Here is a 16,332-nt window from a genome sequence, read left to right as displayed (position 1 = left end):
TTGGTTTAGATATGAAACATTCTCTCTTTGTTCCATTGTTTGTTCAATACTGAGATAATCTTTTGTCAAATGTGGTCCTCCACACTGCTCACAACTAATTCGTATTGAGTAGATATCTTTAGTCATCTTTTCCATTCGTCTCTCGTCAGCATCTATCTTTGCAGAAATAGAATCTAAGTCATGGCTTGAATCGGCTCTAGCTGCTTTAGATGATCTAACGATATCTTTTTCTTGGTGCCACTCATGTGAGTGGGAAGCAGTGTTATCAATAATTTTGTAAGCATCAGTTTCGGTTTTCTTCATAATAGAACCACCAGCTGCTATATCGATGTCTTTCCTTGTAGTGATGTCGCATCCTTGGTAGAATATTTGTACTATTTGACAGGTGTCTAAACCATGTTGCGGACATCCTCTTAATAACTTTCCAAATCTTGTCCACGCCTCATATAGAGTTTCATTCGGTTTCTGTGTGAACGTAACAATTTCTCCTTGAAGTCTTACGGCTTTAGATGCCGGAAAGAATTGTTTAAGAAATTTTTCAACTAAAACGTCCCATGTATCAATCGCCCCTTCAGGTAACGATTCCAACCAATATTTGGCTTCTCCCTTTAAAGTCCAGGGAAATAACATGAGATATATCTGTTCATCCTCCACTTCTCTTATTTTAAATAGTGTGCAGATCCTATTAAAGGTACGAAGATGTTCGTTTGGATCTTCCTTCGGCGCACCACTAAATTGGCATTGATTAGTCACCATGTGTAGAATTTGTCCTTTGATTTCATAATCTGGTGCATTAATGTCAGGATGAGTAATTGCGTGACCTTGGCCAGTGCGTTTAGCTCTCATTCGGTCTTTCATACTTAAAGGTTCCAGATTTTCCATAATTGAATTTGTTGAATCTGAATCACTAGAGGATTCTGATTTAATGGTTCGTTCCTCAACAATCTCTGTTTGAATGATTGGTGGTTCCGGAGGAAAAATTAATGGTTCAGGATCTATGAATCGTCCCTGAATATTCTCCGGATTCTCAATTGTGAGGTCGGGTTCAAAAAATGGATTATCGGAAATTTGAATTGGAGTACTTGGTTGACTGGATGATGATTCTAAAGAAAAATCAACGGCGGTAATATTTGCTAAATGTCTTGATCGAGTTACAGGTGGTGAACGTACAAAAGGTGGTGAACGTCTTGCTCGGTGCATTCACTGAATATCCTATTAGTTTTTAAAAGGAAAGAAAAATTATATAAGTTATCTAATTAATAGACTTTTCTGATTTTGCCCACGTTTCGAATAGCCAAAAGATGCAGCAGAGGGGCAGGATTCGTTTGGTCTCAATATAATTGAGTACTGTTTGGCTCCAATAACCCGGTCCACGTACAAATCCAACTATTACTACGAACCAGAAAATTTTGATGTCTATCAATTTAACCACTTAAAATAAATTTTCGTAATTTTAAGAAATTTAGATAAGAAGTAGAATAAAAATCTATGTCCTAAAACTAGAATAGCGAGAAATAAGAAAGAAAAAGAGCGCGTCGAAAAAGGTCGAAAAAGGAAAGAAAAAGAGCGACTTATAAAATTTTAAAAACACTTGACTAACCCAACCTTATTACTATCACTAACTTAAAATTAAAATTACAAATTGAGATTACTAATTGGAGTGATAATTGATACATAGGTAAAAGGCGTCGAAAAATAAAAATAAGAAAGTAGCGCGTTGAAACTTAAAAAGGAACTAAAAACTAAAAATTAAAAGTTGCGTCTAAAAATATTAAAGCTTAAAAGTAAAACTATATCCCAAATGACAATATCTTAAAAAGGAACTAAAACTTAAAAAGGCGTCGCAAAATTCTAAAGCACTTAGATCTTAGTCTAAAGAAAAAGCACTTAAGGGATTTTTACGGCAAAGCCTAAAATTCTAGATATAAAAATAACTATGGCAAAAATTATATCTTAAAACTAAATACGAGCGAAAAATACAAAAATTACGCTAAAACAATTAAAAATGGACAAAATATAAAAATATACTAATAGTTGTAAAAAGTACAATTTTTATAAAAATATTATTTTTAGATTATTTATTTTATAAAAGTATTAAATTTATAATTTAATTAAACTAATTTAACTAAATAATACAAATTAAATAAAAACTAATAACTAATTAATAAATTAAGAATAACCTAATTAGGGTTTATATAAATAATTAATAATAAAACCGTAATGATTGCAGTTTTCTGTCAATTTTGGCGTGTCTGCAGTGCTCATGCGATCGCATGAGTTCTAAGTTACCCGGCCATGCGATCGCATGGGCTAGGGTTTCGGGCCAGACACTCGGCTGCTACAGTACTTGGACTCGAGTGTTTTTAATTTTTTTTTTGTTTTTTTGTTTTGCTGTTTTAATAAAAAATTTTGTAATATATTTATATAAATTAAATAAAACTTATTTTTTTTAAAATAAAGATAAAGAAAATTTTTATATAACTTACAAACTCTTAAAAATATTTATATTTTTGTTTTTCTTTTTATATTTTCGAATATTTAAAACGTATTTTTACAAAAGCGTATTTTTTTTTTATAAAAGTAAACTAAAAATCTTTTTTTTTATATTTAGCGTTGCGCTTCCGGCTTTTAAACTAGATTTTGTTCCCCGGCAGCGGCGCTAAAAATACTTGATGTGGTAGCGTGGGGGTATAAAATACTATTAAATTTTACAAGGAAATACTATTTAAATACGATACAATTTTACACAAGATATTTATTTATTTAGAGAATGGATATACTTAAACCTTGCTACAACAATTATAGGCAGTGTACCTAATCGTACAGTAGTGTAGTTTTTAGTAAGTCCGGTTCGTTCCACAGGGAAAAATCTTTAAACAAAGCTTAACGCTATATTAGTTTTATTTTATAAAAATACAAATATATATATAAGTAATATTATTATTATAAAGGGGGGTTTTTACCGTTTAATAACCGGTTTGTCGATTTTAAAAACTTAAGTCGCAGTTAAAACCAAATGTAAAATATTAAAAATAAATACAAGACTTAATTTAAAACGTAAAGTAAATAACGATAATGAAATTGCGATAAATAAAAGTGCGATAAAATAAAATTGCGATAATTAAAAAGTACGATAATTAAAAGTGCAATTAAATACAATAACAATAAATAAAAGTGCGATAATTAGAAGTGCAATTAAATATAAAATAAAGGGAATTAAATATGAAATAAAAGAATTATGCTTATTTAAACTTCCGTAATCATGATGTTTGACGTGTTGATTTTAGTTTTATGCCCATGGGTTAATTGTCCTTTGTCCTGGATTATTTAATATGTCCATCTGGTTTTTGTCCATAACAGTCCATCAGTCATAAATATAAAGTGCGAGTATCCTCGTCAAATTATCCTATTACCCGAAGTTAAATATTCCAACTAATTGAGGACTTAAACTATAACAAGATTTTAATACTTTGTTTAATAATTACACCAGGTTATCGACTGCGTGTAACCCAAGGTTTTAATACTTTGTTATCAATTATGCCAAGCGTCCGTATTGTCTTGCATCAATCCAGAGACGTATTGTATACATATTGTCTTAGAATTAACTAAGACATATTGTGTACGTATTGTCTTAGGATTTATCAAAAAGTATTGTGCACGTATTGTCATGGAACGTACCAAGATTATTATATATACACAATCTCGAAATTAATCAAGATTATAATATTTTGTTATAATAATGATAACATGTCCAAATATATATAGGATATAGGAAAAGTTAACAAGGATATGGTTAATATAGTTTTTATAATATAAATTTCGTCCATACTACGTTAATTTTAGCAGATTTTGTTTTGCTCGCCAAATATTCATTACAACTCCATTTAAAGTGAATCAAATTGCTATAGATTCCTTAAGAAGTCAATTTTACAAAAACAATTCGAAACGTTCATCCCAAGTAGTAATTTTTAGAGCTTTACCCTCTTTTTGTGTCGGTGGACAGATTTGGAAAAATCCCGGCATCCACCCAATATATGATTTTTGATAAAATACTTCCACTTTGTCTAAAATCATGAAAAAAATACTGGAATTCTTATTTACATATATTAATATTTCCAAAGTCTTAGCCTCGAACTCAAAGTCTAAGATAGGTTTAAAATTCCCAACCCAAAACAGAACGCTTTTTACTGAATGGAGATTAAAGGATATATGTTAAGTTTCAAGGTGTTCTTCATATGTACAAGTTATAAGTTCTTATATTAACTTAATATAACATCATAATACATATAAATAAGTGTTATTAGAGTTAATTTTGAAAGATTAGATTAGTTTTTCAAACAAGTTTAGAATCAACTAAACTATGTTCTAGTTTATAAACTCTTATATAGATAGCTATAAATATATGAATTGAACAAGAGTTGAAGTAGAGTTTTTACCTCAACTTTAGAATGTAAAGTTGCTGAAAAGAAGTAGTAGAACAAAACTTGAGAGAGTTCTTGCAAGTGTGTGTGAAAATTTGAAAGTAAAATTTAGAAAATGAATGTGTAAAAATGAGTTAGAAATGGTGCTTATTTATAGGCTTGAAAATTTGGGTTTTAGTGAAAATATCTAAGATAAGTTCAAATGTATTAAGTCGTGGATGACATATTAAATTGATTAGGTCATGGATGACAGATTACACAAATAATTGCAGATTTCTATTGGTATATACCAATAGTAAATACTTCTAGAAGCTGTGTATAATACGGGTAAAAATACCGTATGAATGCGAGTAGAATTCTTAAGAAAATTGAACAGAAATACGAGTATAGCTATCCTTCATATGTATTGGTATATTATAAAGTGTATTCAATACTTGTAAGGATGTATTTACACTCGTAATACATTATATGTAAATACATTTTAACATAAGTTAATTACGTCGTTTAAATAGTAACATATATATTGTTCAAAAACTCTTTAAATTAGTAGTATGAAAATATATATACAATACTTTGTTAATATACTTAATGAGATATTTAATTATCATATTTTCAAGTTAAATATATATAAATCCATATATATACACAATAATTAAACAATTAAATCAAGTTATGACGTTCGTGAATCGTCGGAATAAAAGGGTGAACAAAAGCTTGTATAAAACTCTTTCCGGAGGTTCAAAATTTATTAAAAATTCATTGCTTATCAAGTCGGAATTATATAAAGATTAAGTTTAAATTTGGTCGGAAATTTCCGGGTCGTCACATTAATATAAAGCAAAACTTATAAACTAAACTTAAACTAAGGCAAAATGAAACTAAAACTATAATTACGAACTAAACGATAAAAAGATACAAATTCTAAAAAAAATGATAAAAATAAAATTTTATATAAAAATATTAGTTTTATATTATTATTATATAAAAATATTAATCTATATAATTAATACAAATAATAAATATTAATATTACAAATTAATATTAAAACTAATAACTAATATTAATAATATTAAAAACTAAACCCTAAACCCTAAATAATAATTAAATTCTACCCTAATTTCATAATTAATGCTAGGGTCGACACTGTCAGGAGCAGCCACGCGATCGCGTGGAGTTTTGCCAGTATGCCTCCGAGATCGCGGAGTGATGTAGGCTCAGAATTTATAGCAGGCTCGAAAAAGGTCGGCCCAGTAGCTGTTTTTTTTATTGGGCTTAATTTTAATTCGGCCCAGTTTCAATTTTTACATATTAATATGGTTTTAATTTTTACAAAATAATAGATATAAAATAAAAATAAACTTATATTTTAAAAACAAAAAATATAAATATAAATACTTTATAATTTTATATATTTTAAATAAAATCTTAAAAATATATTTTTTTCCTTTTTTTTCTTTTTTATTTTTTTAATTATATTTTTACAAATATAAATTAAAAATATACCGTTTCGCGCTCCCCGGCAGCGGCGCCAAAAACTTGATGAGTGCAGCGGAGGTGTACGAAATACTATTATTGTTTACTACGAAATATGACGAAATATTACACAAGTTTTATTTAATTTATTTACAGATTGGATATACCTAAACCTTGCTACAACACTATAGGCAGTGTACCTAATCGTAGAGTAGTATAGTTTTTAGTAAGTCCGGTTCGTTCCACGGGGAGATGGGTTATTTTACACTATATTTTTATATAACTATATTTGTACAATATATATATATATATATATATATATATATATATATATATATATATATATATATATATATATATATATATATATTACAATTATTATTATTATATTGGGGGTTTACCGTTTAATGACCGGTTTGTCGATTTTATATTTTAAGTCACAATTAAAACATAATGCAAAATATTATATATAACTTAATTTAAAGCGTAAAATAAATAACGATATCTAAATGACGAAATATAAAATTACGATAAGAAATGAAATAAAATAATTATGCTTATTTAAAATTCCGTAATCATGATGTTTGACGTTTTGATTATAATTTATTATCCTGGGTTAATTGTCTTTTGTCCTGGATTATTTGATAAGTCCATCTGGTTTTATCCATAATAGTCCATCGGTCATAATTATAAAGTGCGAGGGTCTTCGCCAAATTAACCTTATACCCGAAGTCAAATATTCCAACTAATTGGGAATTTAAACCGTAATAAGGTCTTAATACATTGTTAATGATTACACCAGGTTATCGACTGCGTGTAATCCAAAGTTTTAATACTTTATTAATAATTACACCAATTACCCTTGAATGTAATCCACCCCTGTTTTAATGAGTCCATTGACTATTAATCCATCCCCGTGTCCGGTCAAATGAACAATTATTAGTATTTATAGATATCCCGCCTACCGTACTTGATCAAGCGTATGTGGTTATATATAAATACGTCAAGTTGTAAATCTCTACATTAAATTAACAAGATATCATTTAGTTAATCGAATATAAAGCCCATTAATAGCCCATAGTCCAATTTCCACAAGTGTCGGTCTTTTTTTCCAAACCCCAATTATGGTCCAAAGCCCAATAACCTCGTCTTAATATTTAGCCCAACATTCACGATTACTTCGGCTCAAATAAGCATAATAATAACTTAAATACGAGACATTAATTTAAAAAGGAGAATTTAGCTTACAGTGATCATTAATCGCGTAGTGTTACAGGGACAGAGCTCCGACTTTAAAACCCGTAAAATAACCGTTTACATTACCCAAACTAACTAATATAAAACTAAACTAATATTATATATATATATATATATATATATATATATATATATATATATATATATATATATATATATATATATATATATATATATATATATATATATATATATATATATGTATTAACAGAGGGAGAGATATGTAGATGGTGTCTAAAACTCGGCAGACTTCGTGGCCTTTTATAGGCAGATTTTGAAACTGTATGCTCCGCGATCGTGGTACTTTTGTGCCTTGGTGCTCCTCGATTGCGGAGGTTCGAATTCCAGCTCATTCAACAATTTAAACGTGGGCTGCTGTTAATTTTTTAATATATAATATATATAATTATTTATATATTATATTATATTCTTGTGCATAGTTGACTTGTAATTTTAGGTCCGTTGACTCGCGCGTTGATGCTCGGTTTACGTCTCGGTTCCGGATTTTTGAACGCCTTTTCGTATGCTTAGATATCTTGTACTTTCCGTTCTGCGGCTTGAACTCTTGTCAATATTTAGACGTTAATAATCAATAAATTGAACCACTTGGAGTTTAACTTGTACATTTGAGCTTTTTGGTCATTTGCGTCTTCAGTCTTCGCACTTATTTATTTAAACGAATATTACTTGAAAATAGAACAATTACAACTAAAAACTTTACATATTGGAAGGATATTGCGACTAAATATATGATCATTTGGAGCACTATCAACGTGCTTTTAGAGTGACAAGTGGTACAAAAATACGCCTCTAAAAAACTCTTTCCCAAGATTGTACCGATTGGAAACAAACAAATATGCCATGGTTGCTGAAAGGGTTCCAATTATGAGATCAGCATCTACAAACATCTCTCGATCTCTTACTGTTGGTACTTCTACTCCAGCATATTTGCTGGTTGACATCGAAGCATCTAGTTCTGTTTTTTGTTGCTGCTGATATAGTTCATGTTTTCAATCAGAATGTTACAAATGAACATTTGAATTTGCGATCTTCCTTTTGTTGGGCCTGGGCCTCGGAGCCCAAGTGGCGAGCTACTTTTGAGCTTATAAAGTTAACAGATATGCTAAATAATTACATATCCTCTGGAAAAGCACATGATGAGTGGCTATGGATATTCTCAAATAATAAATGCTTCACCGCCAAATCCCTCGTTGATACACTCTGTGACATTGAAACATCCAAAGGTCCCAAATATGCTCCTACTGAAACAAACAAGCTATTACCACAAAAGATTGGCGTCTTCATTTGGCGAGCTTCGCAAAACAAGCTCCCGGTTAGATCCAAACTTGATGCACGTGGACTCGATCTTCATTCAACTAGATGCCCAGTGAGTGACGATGACATTGAAACTCTCGAACATCTACTACCAAGGTGCTCAAAAGCAAGTGACATTTGGGAAATAATTCGGAAATGGTGGACCCTAAACCATCTCAATTTAGCAAGTCTCTCCAATTTAGTAAAACCACAAAACGCTCAACCAAAAATCCACACAGGTGCTAGTTTGTGGCAAGCAATCATATGGGAGTCATGTTACTATATTTGAAAAAATAGAAATGACACCACCTTTTCAAACTCAAAAATGTGCTCCCCAAAAATCGTTGCAGACATCCAAGCCAAAATCTTCGAGTGGATAACATGTCGAAACAAAAAGACAAAGCTTGAATGGCAAAGATTGTTACACAACCCATTAAGCTTTGATTTAAACCCAACTGACAAGGATGGGATCGGCTAAATATCTCAGGTTTTTTTCCCTTACCCTTATTTAATTGTTTAGGTAAGGTTAAAGTGAGTTGTCTTCGATATGCTTTGTAGCTACATGGATAGCACTGTACATCGTTGGCTCCTCCGCTTGGCATTTCAAGTTCCATACTCTACTCAGACAATTGAACTTGCGGTGTGGGAGTTTTCCTGCCAAACACCCCATCATTTCCATCCATCTTTTCGTGATTTCTTATAATTGTATGTAGGCTATAGTTCCATTCGAGTATTTAATGGCTGTAGTTTCTTTCGAGTATTTATATCAATGCTTTTGCCTCCCATATTGTACATTTCATTATAGTCTAATAAAAAGTTGATCTTTCAAAGAAAAGACCACATTTAACCAATATAAGTTAAAGAAGTCAGTTTGAGATGTCAGGATAATGAGTGATATTTAATATTTCTTTTAATTTTAAAACCCAAACAATACTAGTGATTGATCACAATCACTAACTCACAAACGAGAAACAGATATAAAATATAAAATGTTAATCTGAACGAGACAAAGATTTAATGTAGTTATTCTCAACTCCAAACACGGAAAAAAGTTTAGTCTATGAGTGCAAATCAGATATTTTTCACAATTAATTTCGTACACACAATTAATTATAGGTTACAATAGGGTATTATTTATAGTGCTAAACTGAGTAGAATCCAAACGGGAATAATACTCCTAATCGCACAAGAAATCATGCGTTAGACCGAACATCACGACCGCGATCTTTTGATTATAGTCGCGAGCCATCTTGATCAGAATACCCAAATGCACTATTTAAACTTCGCGACCGCAAGTGTGTTCATTAGTGTCACAAGTTTTCTGTGATCGTTGCATTGAGCTTTAAACGTGTTTTCATTGATATATATTTTATTAAATAATATCTAAATAAAATTAGAATATTTTAAGTTAAAGTTAACAAAAAAGACTTGAAAAGTCAAAATAAGATTATAAAGTTGAAACGGATGGAGTGTCAATAATCAATAACTAATAGCCAATAATATTAATTATAACAAGATAATGATTTAAATGTAAAGTAGTTTTCGTGTAATAAGATGCTAGCATAGGATTCTAGGATGCTAGCATAGGATTCTAGCTCGATATCATTATGTTGGATCTTTAAGAATTATATTGTAAACTCTTCGTTGAATATAATATAAATTGCCTTTAAAAAAAAAAATTCATAAATACTAATGTCTGTTTGTAAGTATACATGTTTGTATAGAGAGGGGAATAGAATTTTAGTTTATATCCCATTACAAGGGCCTTGTATTGCAAGCCCATCTGGTGGGGTTTATGTATGTTCCATATCCGATATGCATGAAATTTCACACTCAATTTCAACATCAATCTGTGTCACGTTTTTACGAATCTTGAATAACAAAATTATTGTAAAATTATTTAATCACGTAATTTGCTCTATGAATAAGATTCCCCAATGGGAAAATACTTTGAAAGATATCCATATATGCTTGTAAAGTTACAGAAAAGAATCCCTTGTGTTGAAGCAAACCAAACTATACAGGAATATATAATATCTATACACAAACAGAAGCATTTCATTAGCAATACAATGCAACTATATATCATTCGTTACGGTAATCATTTGCACATTCGAATAGGCATCTGATTACTATACAGAATAGACGCAACATCATGATAAATTAATATGAACATCTAGCATATCATCATCCTTATCCAAATCAAAAGCCAAGTTATTCTACAGTAAATGGAAGATTTTAATTCGATAACTACATGATACTACAAGCGTTAACGTTATCATCGTTAAACATGTTACTAACTTTGTCGTCGCCTCTTTGGTTAACATGAATAGTACCATGCCTATCCCCCATGTTGTATCCATGCCTATAGTAATTGTAGCTTTCTTTGTATTCATTAGTCATGTCTTTGAAGTAGTTGCTTGAGGATGTGAAATATAGTGGTGGGTTGGGGAACGGCCAAAACTCTGCCCGTTTCCCTGCCCTCCTTACTGCCTTCAACACCTTGTTTCGGTCCACATATCCAACAACCGTCACCTTTTCAAGTTCTAGCTCCACCTCGACAGAGTCCACCCCTAATTTAATCAGAAATCATATGAAACTTCAATTCTTAGTGACCAAAAGAGAAAAAAAAAATACCTAAAAGTTGAAGTAATTACTGATGTTACATAGGGTGCTGATATATCCACTATGAATTTTGATAAATCTACTATTATACGCCTTGCATATGTGTACAGAATCCATGATTTTGGTATATTTATCAATATTCATTGCGAAAATATCACCACTTTCTTGAAGCTCATTTTTTTGTAACAGCAAACACATACATCAATTTTTGTCCACCGCACGACTCGAACTCATAACCTTAAGGTCGATAAGTTTCCCTTAATATCGCTAAGCCATTTGGTACTTTTTTAAACTCATTGATGGTAGACATGTACAATTAGTCTAATTTTAGGTTATTCGATCTTTTAGGCCTACAGATCATTTTCGGTTACTAAAATCGTGTGTATTTAGAGACTCATAAAAGTAAGCGTATACCTCTAAGCTTGTAGATAGCACTTCTAACGACTCGTTCGCATCCAGTGCAACACATCCTTACTTGAAGCTCAACGGTCTATCGAGAAAAACAAAAGTTGATATTAGTAAATAGATTGTAAAAGATGTTGATCCCCACTTTTTAGGTCCCATGATTCTAAATAAACAAAGATTTGGACATAAAGATACATGGATAGTTAGCCAGACATGAAAAGTGAGTATAACTAGCAAACCTGTAAAGAAAGAGGACGTCGACCCATGCGTTTATGGTTGGGCATGATGTCGTGTTTGAGGTGTTCTTTGGAGTCGTAGCTAGCTTGATAGTTAAAGCAATAGTTGATTATTGCAGAGAAGAAAGATCCAAATAGCCTATCGGATCGTAGATTAGCCATGTTGATTCGTGTTTAAATATCAAAGAGTAGTAATTAATCAACGAGAGTTAATTAATTTGTAAAAGAAATGAAAATGAGGAAACCAAGTTTAGACGATATTCTTAGATAAGTTAGAAAAAAAGCAACTTCAGTTTTGATCCTTTTGTGTTGGAAATATATTCCAAAACAAAGAGTTGTGTGTGATGGTTTTGATTGTAGTTAAGTTCACATATGCCCACAAACAAATGAGATTATGGGGTCTATACTTATACTGTGTACTGGATATATATGTAATATATGTAATGTATATAAGACATGGACGTGTGGGAAGCAATGTCAAAAAGTACCTTTTTTCAAATGACAAATCGAATCTACACCATAGGAAAATATTCATCAAATGTTAATGCATCAACCCAGTTAATCAGTTAGTACAAGAGTATCTGATACTGTAAAAACAATCTATGTTAGTTTAAGATAACCGGGGGCTAAGTAACTATGAATAATATTTTCCAAAGATGAACTTATACAATATAATTAATTTAATTAAAAATAACAAATTACATGTGTTTTGAAAAGTTTTGAGGAGGCAATTACACCCCGAGCACTACAATAGATCAAGTCTAATACGGTGACAAAGAGTCGACATATTAGACTTGTTGGTCGCCACATATGGTCATTTATGGCGACATTTGCATCGCAAAACTGTCGCCGCTTTAGATATGACATCTATAATATTATGTGATGATCTTTTGCGACATGGTAAGTAGTAGAGCCAGCTACCTTTTTAAAGAAAAGGTAAAAGCAATTCAAAATTTTCTTTAAATGACATGTATAATTTAAATTGTATAACATATGAATTACCAACCATAGTCCAAACACCAAAATAATAAATGTGGCGACTTTTAGTGGCGACATATCGCCACTAACTAAATTTTCAAACTTTGACCGGGTTTTTGTTGAGAAAAAAAGGAAAATAAATGCAAAATTACATTTGCGCGACATTTATTACGACATATCACCACAATATATGAAATCGTATAAAATTGACTCAAAAAGTCAAAAGTGAATTTTTTTTTTTTTGTCATTTAGCGGTTCTTTTACGACGATTTTATGTCGCCACAAATAGCTTTGTGACAAAAGACCGAATTTTTTAGTAGTGGAGCCCGCTTACTTCCTCATCCCTTCCGTGTAACATCCTAAGGTAAGATATTATAGTTGTTGGAGTTTTGATGTTTTCACATTATGTATTATATTTGAACCTTACTAGCAGCATATTTTAGATTGTCCGGTCGAAACGATCGGGATAATCCGATTAGACCGCATAGATCTGACTAAAAATATTCACCTTCTCAATAATAAGAATCCTCTGATCATGGAAAATCTTAAACCATTAGAAAAGGTTTCTGGTTCAAAATCTTACTAGCATATCTTGTGCGGAAGCGTTCAACGAATAACTCGGTTAGACTGCCTGTATCTGAGTAAACTTACTTGTAGCCTCCGGATAACCTCAACAGAGAAAACATTTATGTGTTTATTAAATTAATTAGTGTTAGCAAATAGGTATGAATTGACTGTCTGGATTCGTTCTTGAATCGTGTGTTCATTTTCTCTATAAAGTATTTCGACCCAACGATTGTCTCGGTTGCACGAAATTTTTACAGGGATGAGACAAGAACGCAATTATTAGTGATTTTGGCAATGAAATCACTAATCAAATTATCTGAGAGAATTATGTGTGTTTTCTGTTTGTTTGGTTGAATGCAGAATATGAACAAAAACGTCCATACAAAACTGTTAGAAAAACAGTTAGAAAATGAAAGGGTGTATCCCTTCATTTAGGCGGGAAAAGCTGTTATACTGAAAAGGTATAACTATTCGCTGAAAGGGTTCGAATGCACTTTTCAAGTAACGAATAGCCAGGGGCGCTGCCCCTTGGACCCCGCAAGGGGGCGCAGTCCCCTTGACCCCCGCAATTACGCGTTAGCTAGTAGCCAACTCTTACGGGCGTGTACTCCACACTCTCCAAACCCGGTGTTAGGTAAAACTAGTTAACTCTTGCATTCAAGTAAATCGCAACTAACTAAAATGCATGTTGGATGACACTAAAATCACCGACAATTAGTACCCTGCTATTGAGATACTTCATACTAGAGTCAAGACATGTGAGTTGATTACTTTGAAAGTAAGTTTTATAACTTGATTATATGGAATTGTAAGTTGTAAGGTAGTAATTATATGCTTGGAACGTGATTACTGACAACTAATACGCTAAAAAGAAAAAAGATTTCATGGAATGTGAGATCGAGTTAAGGAATTACCTATGCAGATTAATTTTAAATATTGTGATAATATTAATGCACATCACGCACCAAATATGCTCCTTCAATATCTCCTTTTTTATCAAGCATCTTTTGGATAAACTACTCCAACCCAACTAATTAACAGCCACCGTGTAAACATATATATATTCTCATCCAATATTGTCACCACATACATATGCACACACATGACACATCTACAACACGTTATGCACACCCTACATTATGTACCATAAATGGCACGTCGATTTCCTTTGTCGATACAAATATAATAAAGATTCGTTATAGGCCATGTCTATATATAAAGCTCTTTTAATCTTTTTTCCACAAGTAAAATATATAGGTCGTCTTTGTAGTTTGTTGTTTTTGCACGTATCAATTCAGTCGATGCTATTTGATAACTTATATAAGACGTGCTAGATCACTAAGCTACTAAACCGAAACGTAAGTAAATAACAGGGGATATGTGTAATAATTGTATAGTCCTTTTTTTGTAACAGAGTCAAAAGTTTTCAATAGTTCGATATACTATACTAAGTATACAACATAATGATGGTAAATTTAAAATTTAAAAATAAGATAATATAAGAAACGGAACAATCAAGTGATAGGTAGTGCAAATACAACTTTTTTAAGGCATATAGTTTATTTTTAAAGTTTATTCGCACTTTGTGTAGGGTAAGTAGTATATTTTTGAGTTAATAGTGATGAGTACTTGTTTTAATACTACGAAGTGGAGCAAGTGGGATTCTAATTCTAGTCGCTATTTAATTTAATTATACTTATTTTATTATACTATATATTAATTAATCTATTTCTATCAAGAATTCAGGATCATATGAAAACTTAACAAACAATCCCAATTAAATGGTCAAACATGTTTTATGAATTTCACATCATCACAATGATTCATATTATGTAATCAAACACATCCGAGAAACATACTTATCAAACCTTAGCTTTTGAATCTGATGAGTTAAACTACTCTAAGTCTAAAATATAATTAAAGTGGTTTGAGTCTAAGGGATTATAGACTCAAACATGCAGGCATAGATACTGAAACATTATTCACATAAGACGTATCTTGATCTAGAACAGAAGATCTCGTATATGTTAGGAGTTACTGAGTTAGATGTTTTGTATTGAGCTTATTTCCTTTTTATTAATTAAGTTTTATTTTGAAAACCAAATATTAGACTTTGAGATGGATTAATTATACTTCTTTATTGTTTCAAATTTTCAAATTCTCAATTCTATAAATAGGGTTACTGGATATTGTTTACAAAAACTTCTCTAACAACTTGTAAATACAATTAGTCAATTACATTCGATAAATATATGCGTTGTCATTTTTGTATTTTTATTTATTTGCTAAAATAACGAAAACTTAAATAGACTTGAGGTCATTTTTTAAAAGGAAAACGCTCTCAACAGGGAATACAGAAGTGAGAAAACGGAGAAGCTCGCATTTAGAAAGCAACATCTAAATAAAAATCATCTAAAAACCAGCCTCCTTCACATCCCAAATAAACCTTACAAAGAAATTAAGCAAACAAAAACCGAAAGTTACGCGGAAATACAATGAACTCGACCAACCGAAGAACACACAAGACGGATCGCAACAATTTACCTCGGGTACCCGCCCTTTTTAATATTCCATTGACGGTCTCTTTCAAAGAATTCTTCCCAAACCGATTCTCAATCTTGTAAGATAAAACATTAGCGGATCAATCACCCGACGCACTCTCCTCGGTCAAATGTGTCATCATATTATCGAATGCCGAGCATTCATTGTTATTGTTATTAGGTTCAGTATCAAACATTAAATATGGAGTACCCATACTTTTGTACTTGATCAAATTATTGTGATTAATTGATTAAATACTGCTAGTTTCAGTCTTTGTTAACTAAGGGGCCGTTTACTTATGTTTCCATTTACCTCTATTAGGAAAGGGTGTCTTTATATACAATACTAGGAAATCTGGATTTAGCTCCGGATTTTTGATGGCAGATATTACCGTCCCAAAATACTGACGGTTTTCCGACGATCATACACATTATTAACTTCACACGTGCTTGCGACGGTCTAACGACGGATCAGCCACGGCACATCGTCCGTCGATAATCCGTCCCTAAAGTTTG

General features: G+C 31.5%; 1 protein-coding gene across 1 annotated transcript; it reads right to left on the bottom strand.

The window, feature by feature from the left end:
* Window positions 1–10,474: 10,474 nt before the first annotated feature.
* Window positions 10,475–12,100, bottom strand: LOC139847938 (heavy metal-associated isoprenylated plant protein 30-like). The gene is made up of 3 exons (XM_071837673.1): window positions 11,735–12,100; window positions 11,505–11,580; window positions 10,475–11,038 (listed from the first exon to the last, which is right to left on the bottom strand). Exons 1-3 carry the CDS (start codon window positions 11,891–11,893, stop codon window positions 10,716–10,718), a joined length of 558 nt encoding a protein of 185 aa, XP_071693774.1. The 5' UTR covers window positions 11,894–12,100; the 3' UTR covers window positions 10,475–10,715.
* Window positions 12,101–16,332: the final 4,232 nt, after the last annotated feature.

This window comes from Rutidosis leptorrhynchoides, chromosome 5 (assembly GCF_046630445.1).
Source record: "Rutidosis leptorrhynchoides isolate AG116_Rl617_1_P2 chromosome 5, CSIRO_AGI_Rlap_v1, whole genome shotgun sequence".
Taxonomy (NCBI): Eukaryota; Viridiplantae; Streptophyta; class Magnoliopsida; order Asterales; family Asteraceae; genus Rutidosis; species Rutidosis leptorrhynchoides.
This window is presented reverse-complemented; position numbering and strand designations above follow the sequence as displayed.